The sequence below is a fragment of the Buceros rhinoceros genome, unplaced genomic scaffold, assembly GCF_000710305.1.
Source record: "Buceros rhinoceros silvestris isolate BGI_N320 unplaced genomic scaffold, ASM71030v1 scaffold29992, whole genome shotgun sequence".
NCBI classification, from domain to species: domain Eukaryota; kingdom Metazoa; phylum Chordata; class Aves; order Bucerotiformes; family Bucerotidae; genus Buceros; species Buceros rhinoceros.
In genome coordinates this window covers 36,839-47,506 of record NW_010400029.1, presented here as the reverse complement: position 1 = coordinate 47,506, position 10,668 = coordinate 36,839, and the positions used below count along the sequence as shown (strand labels likewise).

The 10,668-nt window shown below is 51.2% G+C and overlaps 1 protein-coding gene across 1 annotated transcript in view; it reads right to left on the bottom strand.

Annotated features, from left to right (window-relative positions):
- Positions 1-796: 796 nt before the first annotated feature.
- LOC104489544 (transforming acidic coiled-coil-containing protein 2-like) overlaps positions 797-10,668 on the bottom strand; it is a gene marked incomplete at both ends in the record, with an annotated part of 37,602 nt that continues 27,730 nt past the window's right edge. The window contains one exon of the mRNA XM_010131716.1: positions 797-6,510. Within this exon, the coding sequence (XP_010130018.1) occupies positions 797-6,510 (5,714 nt within the window). The remainder of the gene's footprint in view (positions 6,511-10,668) is intronic.

Below are 10,668 nucleotides of genomic sequence, written 5' to 3'. Positions count from 1 at the left end.
GGTGACATGCCTAGAGAAAGGGAAATCACCTGCTCTGAGACTGGAATTCTTTTGAATCAACTGCACATCAAACAGAGACTTCAGACAGCAAAGTGCAAACTCACAGGAAAGTCTCAACTTCCTCACAGCAGTTCCTGCGAGGTCTGGAAAATCGACCACGACTCTCAGGCTCAACAAACCCCAGCTAAGAATCCACCTCTGAAACAGCTCCGTGTCGTTAGAACGGCAAATAACACTGTGATCAAAGGCGCTGTCAGCACAATTCTGTTCCGCGGTGGGATAAGAGGGAGGCCTGGAGCCCGCGCAGAGTGAGGAGCTGGGTTGTACTCCAGGCTCGCTTCTAAAGGCTGCAAGGCAGCACGAGAGTGCCGTGGGTCTCATTTCACTGCGTCTCCAAAACCGAGGAAAAACCTGCGAAATTAAGGCTGGGAAGGGCTATTTGTTTGCCCGACTCCAGGTACAGGAGCGAACTGGGGCAGCGTCAGCAAACCCACACCACTGCCAGCAGCAGCCGGGAGCAGCTGATGGGATTGTGCTCCTGAGCTTTTAGGACTCCTCTGCCCTTATGAGTTATTGCCGAATTCTACCACGTAGTCCACATTTAAAAACAACAGGAGCTTCACGTAAGTGCCATGCCCTCCCAAACCGCCCAGACCACGGGTTCCCTCCTTCAAAACTGCGTCCCTGTCAAGCCCCAGCACCCTGACAACCATTGCTCAGCTAATTGAAACCAAATACCTCTCCGCCGGCAATCCTGCCGCAGGCGTGTCTTGAAGGGCAGTGGGCGCAGGCTCACCCGGCGCAGGCAGCGCAGGCGGTGATAGCTTTCCTTCGGCATCCTGGAGGGATCTTCCCTGTTCCGAGTTCATCTCGCTCGGCTGATGCTCAGCAACAGTGAGATCTGTGCACGCAGAACGCTCGCCCTGCTCCATGGCAGGGACGGCTGGAGAGGGGTAGTTGGACACGTCTGTCTCCTGCTCTTTGGTGCTCGTGTTCAGAGCCAGGTCACCTCCGCCAGTGACCAACATCCTTGCAGCACCTGGTTCAGGGATGTCTCCTGTTCTTCCGTTACCTGTCGTTGCTGTGCCTAACACTGTGTCGCTGTTCGCCTTTACATCTCCCTTGCTCATATCACTAGATTCCAGTTTAGAGTCAGTTTGTGAATAATCATCCTGGCTTACTCCAGTTTTTAAGTAATCTACTAGCCCTTGCACGGTCACTTTCTTTTCTGGCTGTGCATCTTGTGAATCTTCCAATGTTTCCAAGCATTTCCTACCCACTGGGTCATCCTGGATCATCTGTGTGTCATCCTGAAACTTAATGTCATGCATAAAATTGCTGCCAATCTGTGTCTCCTGATTTTCCCCAGGTGACACATCAAAATTATCTGGCAATTTTTCACAATTGTAAGATCCTCCCGGGACAAGCGTTGAGGCTGCCATAGCAGAGACACTCTGGGCAATGTCTGGGTCACTGTTGTCCTGTTCATGTGGCTTGGGATCCCGGCACTGTTTGGGAGGAAGACTTACATCCTCTTCAGGAGAAACCGGTTCTGCGTTACACTCTGTAATTAAGTTATTTCCCTCTGCGGTAGCAGCATCTCCTAAGCCACTCTTCCGCACGTCGCCTGTGGAGATAACAGCTACGGCGGGTGGTTGCTTACTGTCAGAACGCACAGGGCAGTTCTCAGCTGCTGCCCCATCAAACGAAGCCGGTCCTCGCTTCTTTCTCTCTAAGCTTATTAGCGGTTCATGACCAACGCCACCAGCACACTCGCCTGCCTTCCTTTCCATCTCACCGCCCTCTGGATGCTCGCTGGTTTTGCCTGGCTTTTGCCAATTTTCTGGAGCACGTTCGGCAGGGGTAGCGCCATCCGACCTGGGCTCTGCTGGGCAACAGCTGCCGGGCTGCCTGTCCTTCGCAGCATCCCGCAGACTTGCTGCTGGCAGCTCCGCCACGGTGTTTTCTTGTTGCAGAGGTTTGCCCTTGGCAGCTTTGCGGGAAGTCTCAGTAGTTAAGGACACCTTTTGCCCCTCTGCTTCTGAGGTGCCCTGGGGAGCTCCTTTGCCCGCCCTGTTTGATTCTGAGCAGTCCTCAGCCCCGCACGGCTCTGCAGCGTCCTCGGCCACAGGACTCTGCTTGGAGCCTGCATGGTTTTCAGACAAAAGCTGGGGTAGTTCAGCACTCAGCGTGCTGCGGACAGTTTTCTTAAATATCTGGCTGATATGCTCCCTGAAGTTTGGGAGCCTGGAGCCGATGTCCAGAGAGCTGCCAGTCAGCGCCTCATGCTCCCTCCCTGAGTTCTCTGAGGACTGCTCTGGCGCGCTGGTCCCTGCCCTGGTTGTGTTGTTGTCCTCTGCTGAAAGCTCTCCCATTTGTTCCGAATTCTCAGGTTTCTCTAAGATCTTACCGCGCTTGTCATCTATGCAGATACTGGTTGCAGTTTCCTCATTACAGCCTTCTTGTTTACCAACAGATGAAAGGCTCAGCAGCTCCCCTTCTCGAGCGGGGAGGGCTAACAGGGGCTCTGCTGAGCTGTCACTTGGCTGCTCTTTGAAGTTTGCCTCACTTTTGCTTTCTTTGGGTTTAATTGCAGATGTCTCTTTCTTCAGCTGCTCAGAATTGAACTGTGATAAGTTTTCAGGACTCTGCCCCACATTTAAAGTCTCTGGCAGGGCTAAACCTCTGTCTCCATCATGCTGAAAACTTTGGTCTGGAACTTCTTCCTCACTCACACGCACAGAGCTGTTGTCTGAATTTGCTGTTTCACCTGCGCTTACCCCACGTGAAGGACCTACATGCACAGACACCTGGGGACCTGCAGCAGTCTGCAGATTCGCATCACCTTCTCCGGCGTTTTGGCACGACACCCCGTCCAGCTCGTTGTCCAGTGGCTGCCCCCCAGTGCCAGCGTTCGCGTGGGTTCCAGGTTGCTGGCTAGGATGGCTGAGTGCAGAGGTTCGCGTAGAGGGGGCGGTAACATTTTCTTGACCATAACCAGGTTCCTCTGGCGTCTCCTGAACGCAGCTGGATTTATACGACTTGTTGGTGGGAGTTACTTCCCTGTGTGCCTGTAAGGGCGAGGCAGATCCTTGTGCCCCTGGACTTTTATCCCTTTTCATGCTGCTTGTTTCTGTGACAGAAGCACCACCCTCACAACTTATCTCCATGTTTCCAGCTTTGTGGATTATCTCCCCATCAGCAGCCAGATCGTCAATCTCTTCCAAGTCTTTTGTCATTAATGGCATTTCCCCCTGAGTTTCTGGATGAGACACTTGAGGACCATTTTCCTCAGAATTATCAGAAGTATGTGCTATTTCTGTATCACTTGGCAAAGCCTGTGATATGTTAGTGGCACTTGCTGAATTCTGTGTCGCTGGAAGAGAATTTAGAGCAGCAGCAGCACGGCTTCCACCAGTATTATCCTTTATCCTGCATGCACTGCCTGGCTCTTCATTCGTGTCAGATTCTGTAGAAAACGTATCGCTGTGACACGCTGCTTCACGCTGACTAGCTGAGATCAAAGCATCAGCATCCTGCTCGGGCTTGTTGGAGTTTTGCTTACTGTGGCAGTTTCCGTCTGCCTTGAGATCAGCTCTGCTTTGCTCGTTGCAATCCTGCACATTAAGCAGGGTCTCCCCAGCAGCACTTTGCCCGTGTTTGCTGCTGCACGTATCCTCGGGCACCGCGGCACCGCCTGCACCCCTGTCCTGTTCTGTCGCTGTGTCCGAGCTGCGTTGGCCTGCCACTGCACCTAGCGTGGGGGAGTCTGCGTGAAGGGTGTCTGACGTGTCAAGAGGCATTTCTGGTGTGTTGCTGGGAGGAGTTAGGTCCAATGGCCGCTCAGGTTTTACAGCCCTTTCTTTGTGTTCCTGGTCATCTGCTCCTGTGACTGATGCCAGGCTGCTTTGCTGCTTCTCTTGTTCGAGTCCTGTATCTGAAATCCAGCCACTGTCACCAGCAATAGACGCTGACTCCTCTGCTTGCTCTGCCCGGGGAGGAGCAGTTGGAACATCGGCACTTTCCTGCAGTTCTCTGATGCTGCACGCCAGGGTCTCCGAAGAGCTGCTCGGGTCACTCTTGGAGGGGCAGTTGTTTTCATGGACGGGGCCATCACCCCCTTCCTCCAAGTGAACTCGCCGAGGAGAGGGCGCTGAAGCCCTGACCGCAGCTTGGCAGGCTTCTGAACAAGCCACCTGCATAGTTTGGTGACTTTCTGCAGCCGCGCTCTCCAGCAGAGCTGGCATCAGCACGTCAGATTTGCATTTGCTGCTCAGTGCCAAACCTTTGTCCTCCGCGACACTTTTCACCGCAGTTTGGTGCTTCTCCTGTGGAACAGCCTCCCTTTCTCTACCACCCACAGTACTACTTTGTGCAGCTGCCGCTGCGGGTCCTTGCTCCGGGTTGCTGTGAGGTCCTTCGCTGAGGTGACTGATCTGTTCCTGGGTTTCTGAAACCCCCTCAGGCTGCAGAGCCATGCCATCCACAGTCCCTGCCACCTCACTGAAGCCCTGCAGCTCAGGTTTGGACTTGGACATTTTTCCACTTTCTTCTGACTTGCGGTAGCTCTCAGGCTTCCCTTGGCTCTCAGTGCTTTGAGAGTCCAACGCAGTCTCTGTCGCAAGAGCCTTTTCACAGGGCTCATCCTGCTTACTCTGCTTGTTATTATTGTCCTCAGGGTGGACGGGCGGTGAACTGTGTGCACCGGCTAAACAAACTTCCTCAGTCTCGTTACAGCCTGGCTGCCCCGAAGTGTTGTCTTCCAGTGCCGTGCCAGAGCGATCAGGAGGCAGTGGGCATCCCTCCCTCGGAAACTGTGGCGAAGCCACAAGCTTGTTCTCCAGCTCAGCTGTGGCAGCTGTTTTCTCTTTCCCCATTTGTTGTTCAGGTTCATAAACAAGAGAGTGTGAATTTTCTTTGGGCCAGTTAAAGCTACCGTCTACATCCAGAGGCGGTCCCCCCGCTGCTTCTCCTGGGTCACTTGCTGAAGGCTTTCCACACAGACCAGTTTCTTTGGGACTGTGTCCCGGGTGGGTGTTTTCTGCGTTCTGGTGATGGCCACTGGCAGGGTTCAATAACTGTCTCTCCGCTCCAGCTGACCCCTTGGGTAATTCCCTGGTTTCTGTCCCTTGTGCCTCCTCTGTTAGGATCTCGGTTTTTCCTTCTGTTGCGCCCGCCTTGGTTTCTCTTTGATTCGGCTCTGTGGATCTGCTCAGAGAAGTACTTAATGCATATTCTTCCAGTAACGATCTTTCATCTGCCGGGGAATTTTCCTTGGTGGGATTGATAATGCTCTCTGTTTCAGAAAGTGTGCTGCTTTCTCTAGACACATCATCAGCTTTTATAATTTCATTGCTGCTGGCTTCATCTTTGGGCCTCTCAGTTGTGACAGCTGATTTTTGTTCTGCCTTTTGCTTAGCCGATAAAGGCACACTGAAATGCTCAGCGCTAACGAGCTCATCCTCCGTTTGAAGCTCTCTTTGAAAAATGGGTTCAGCTTTTTCCGAGGCTGTTTTCACTGCTTCACTCCTCATTGGGTGTTGAGAGTCACTTCCAGGCACATACTCCCTTGAAGGCTCTTCAGGCTTTGCTACCCGGAAGAGGTGTGGAGGGTTAGAAGGCAACTCTGGCATTGAAGTACAGGCTTCTGATTGCCCCCCTTCGCTTCCAGATAGAGCTGGGTTTGCCTTATCCCCTTCAGGTGGTGTGGCAGCCCCCATCTGTAGATGACAGACTTCACTGGTCTCAATGAAGTCCTGAGCATTCACAATTGCTCCAAATTTTTCTCTGTCTGAGCCTCCTCTTGCTGGATAATTTAGGATTAAGGTTTCCTTTTTCATTAGCAGACCCTCTGCACCATCTGTGTCCTGTCTACCTTGCTGCTCTACAGCCCGGGGCTGACCTACTTCCAAAACTCCTGGCTCCTGCACCTCCTCCTGAGTAGGAGAATAATCCCTGGCTTCTTTCCCTGGGGGAAACGTGCTGACATGTGGCTCCCTCATGCCACCCAGCTGGTCGCCCTGCCAGAGCCGTCCTAATTCACTCAGACCCGTTTGGGGGTCTCCCCGCATTTCTGTAATTGCTGCAGGAGGGCTGGGCTCCAGGCTGGGGTGTCTGGGATCATCCGCGCCGGTTTGTACAGAGGTGGCAGCAATGTTGTCACCTTTGGGGCCTCTGTCCACAGATCGGGCGTGTGCTATTCCCTCTTCTGCGTCATCTGCTGGACTCACTGATGGCACTGCTTCAGTGCACTCTGGGGTTGGTAACTTGTCACTGCTGCTCGTAAGATCTGCTGTGGCCTCATCTTTGGCACAGTCTGCAAACGGCGTTGAGATAGGCAGGCGTCTCTCTCTCACTTCTGCAGCCCGCGTGGAGAAACCGGAGCCTGTTTGTCCTCCCCGTTCTTGCAAGGTAGCACTCCGTAGTCCTGTCACCTCTGGAGACCCCATGCTTGAATTTGGCTGGGATAAATCTTCAGCACCGTAGCTACTGATGCCTTCATTACTGATGCTGCCAACAACGGAAATGTTTATTCGTTTCATGTCAATAAAGAAAGAAAAGAATAAAAACGATTTGTGCCATTGATGCTTCAAGCCATGCAGTACATGCACTGAGCAGCTGAGAATCGGCTTTGAGGAGCTAAACCACCACACACTGCAGAGATTTAAATGCTCATTTCTCTGGAAAAAGGTCTCACAGCCCTGCGACAGCCACCATGCCCATGGCATGCATTTGAACCACTCCAAGATCTCACTGAAGGGTGGCCAGAGGGCACACAGACCCAGGGAGCAGCATGGGGAAAAGTGGAAAAAATGCTGGAAATCACAACAACACCTCAAAGAAAGGTTTTGCATTTCTGCTTCGTCGAGAACTACTTTGTGCAAAGCTGAGGGCCGTGCAGCCCACAGTGGCTGCCGCGATCTGGCTGGGCTTTTATTGGGCAGCAGAAGATTAAGGGCCCATCTGTTGGTGTCTTCTCCAACTAATCTGCACCATTGGTTCTCACCAAAAGGCCGAAGGTCTCATTGCCGTACCATAATACACGCCCGGTGAGGTCATTTTATTGCAGCGTTTCATTTCGGAGCATATAAGCTCTAACCATTTGTACAACGTCTCTCCCCACCCATGAAAGCTGAGAGAGAAAAACACGGAAACAGAGACGAGGTGGGAGCACTAACTGCAGAGAAGAAGCTATTTCTAATATTTCTAGTATTTTTCAGGGGCACCGTGCAGACCTCAGTTTCCCTGCTTGGGTTCTCCACCTGCAGGCTGGAGCGATAAAAGGTGCTGAGAACACCTTCTGCAAGGGCAAGCACAGACGGGATTGGAAGTAATCTCCAGAAACCCAGGAAGTCTCTCTCCCCTTCTCTGCCCACGATCTATGCTCGAAATCCCTGTCGGAGATGCGAGCTGGTGACCAGCTCTCAGGTCGCTGCAGCTGAGGTCTGTGCTTAGACAAACCCTGCCCCTTCCATCACCGTCGAAGCAGTGCGGAAGCCCCACGCTTTTGGGCTGTGCTACAGGGCACAAAATGCACCTCCAGGGTGTCAAACCCCCTTCTTCTGCCCAGTGAGGGAGCTGCACGTAAAACTGGGGCTGTCTTAGACCCTAAAAACCTTCTTCAGGGTCACTGCAGCGGAAGATGAACTAGTCATTAAAGACCTACTGAAATTTGCCTGGTTTAAGAATAAGCCTCAAATCTACAGTAAAACACACAATTCATACTTAGTTTAAACACCTTGCAGTGATGCTTGGCGTCAGTTTGAACGTTTCGTTTATAACACCAATACATTTTATTTAAACTTTCGTTTTTCTCTTCCTACCGCTCTGGAAACACCTCTCGCTGTGCTGACGCTGGCCAGGACAGAGAGGGCAGCGCGATATTCGCTGTCTGCTGGATCGCTGATGACTTGGGGCATGATGGGGCATGAGCAAACAGCAAGGAGCTGTCAGGAGGCTTTCCCTGACGAAGGAATACGCTTTATAATTTGACATTAATTTGCACTCAGGGAAGCTTAATTGGAAGAGGAGGGGCAGAAACCACAGCTCTGAACTGGGGAGGGGATGGAAAAGTGGGAGTCGACTGCCGTTCCGACTTTGTGTTGGTTTTGCAGGTTTATCTTCTCACAGATTAAATTGCTGGCTGGCAGTTGTGTGCCCGGGGTTTTCCAGCCTGGAAGCGTGCTCCTGACAGAGATATGGTGGTCAGGGCAAGAGTAAATGCGGGTGGAGGTTTGGGGGGAGAAGCCTTCTAACCTCCATGAAACTGAGTGTTGGAAAACCCCACTTGCAGTTCCAGTTTCGCCTTATCGCTTCTCTTGAACCTCTGATTCTTTACTCATTGCTAATCCCATCTCTCACCTGAGTTAGGAAAAGCCTGGTGATAAATCTGGGATTGAAACGCTGGTAACGCCCATCACACAGACCACACATCAGTAGAAATTTGCGTTTTTGGCTGGCTGGTATTTCTCTGAGACCTTTACAGACGTGTTACATCAGACCTCTTTATGCAACTATCAGCTATGAAACAGTTCCAAACATGTCTGAAGCGGTTAAGTTCGCTTGGAAACAATTGCTAACCCCACGAGCTAGCTGTCCACGGCCATGCCGGCAGCAGCTTTGCAGAGCCATAGTAGTAAACCCGAGATGTAGCAGGTTCACGGGCAGATGACCATCTGTGAACCAAGTTATTTGGCATTATGGGTCTACCAAACCGGCACTTCTGGTGTTCTAGAATGCTGAAAACTTGTTCATTTTGCTCAGGAGTGGAGGAAGGGATGGGCACAACTTTGTGATTAATGTGTGCTGAGCAGAATGACACTGACCGTGCTGGCACCGGCAGTGACAGTGACTTCACCCATCCCTTGGAGAATGAAGTAGCACACTCTCATCATCTGTGCAACCACAGCGTGCCTCAGCATCTTATTCAGGAGTAACCGAGAACTGGAAGGTTCAAGTTTCCAGTCGAATGGCCAGGCTGACCTGTTTGGATATCTCCATTTATGTTTCTCCTGATCCAAGGAGAACAAGTTTCCCGGACAAGGGGAACTATACAGAGAACATGTCCTACCTCTTCCTTCTCAGTTTTTGTAGACTTGCTTTTCTATCTATCTGCAAGACTGGGCTGGGGTTGGACAAGCATCTGCTGGCAATGACTTAAGCACAGCTGATCCTGCCTGAGGGCAGAAGGATGGACTGGATGATCTCTTAAGGTCACACCTCATCCCATTATCTTCCACTCCTTTTAAAGGGGGGCAGGGAAATGACACCACATGCTGACCATAATTCTCCTGAGTAAAACCCAATCTGCATGAAGATGTCTTAGCATTCAAAATCTACCTGCAAGGAGCACGTGTTTCCAGACAGTCCAGTCAATGTGAACAATGTAAAGCTATGACCCTAGAAGATTTTTTTTTTTTTTAAATACTGGAAAAGAAAATCTGTTCTCTTTTGTGGCTGCTTTATCTCTTCTCTTGGTAATTTGAACTGCCTCAATATTATTAAGGAAACAATTCATCCTGTAGGGTAATATTTAAAACAAAACACATAGATGAAAAAGCGTAAAAGAACATTGCAGTTCCTCATAGTTTGTGTAGAGCTTAGGGCAGAAAGAGTCATTTTGCCAGCAGTAATTGCTGCCCGTAGTTGATGATAGGTTAAAAACCCCCAAAAAACGCAGTTGTGCAAAGACATAGGGGCACCTTGACACGTGCAGGTGTCCCACTGCGCTCAGGAGATGTCAAAGGGAACTTCTGCCTTGGCTTAGAAGGTGAGCACACAATTAAGGATTTCCGAGTTCATGCCTCGCGTGCTGCCCGTACGGATGCTACCCTTCCAGCTACGGCAGCAGGCAGCCACGCGTTAAACCTTTACAGGTCTAAAGCAATTGTTTTGAAATCACTGAGCATTGCAATTACCGAGCACATTTCAAATACACCAATTAATTTTTAATAGCTGTAGTTAATCTCTTCCACCTTCAGAATACACTCTGGCAAGTCCGAATTATCCTGGAGCAGTGTGAGAGCACTGCCCGGTTCCTGAGATGGTTACCGGGGCAGCGCTGCCTGGCTGTGTTTAGGGCATGGAGCTATAGAGGTTGTTCAGAAATCGGGGATTTACTGTGCATCTGCCATAAACACTTCTGGATTAAAGAGCCTTGCCCAATCCACCAGCCATTAGTGCCTGGCGTCGCAGCTTCCATTACTGTTTTGCGAAGGCGAGGGGCCAGGAGATAAAAGCAGCAGCAGCAGCTAGACAAAAGCTCTCCGGCTTTCACTGTCTGAGGGGAGGGTGGAGAGGGGGACAGAGGTGCCCAAAGACATCAGACCTACTTGATAGACAGCAAGAAATGATGATCCAGCAACAGAAAAATCATAGATGATTTAAAATTTCCTTTTCTTATTCCTTCACTTTCCTTTTAAAAGAGGCAGAAGCTGCTGAAAGGACAGACAGCCCCCCCAGCCCAGCCACACTCCTGAGAGGCAACACCGAGTGCTGGAGCCTGTGGAACCCAGAGGGCACGTACGGTTCCCATCCACGCTGACGTAACTCGGAGCCTGAGTGATTATCTTCCCAGGAGAGTGAGAGCCTGAAATCTGAGGATGCATTTAGGAAGCACTGGAGGGGACGAAGGCACCGCCAGCTCTGCAGCCACGGCAGGGGGAGAGG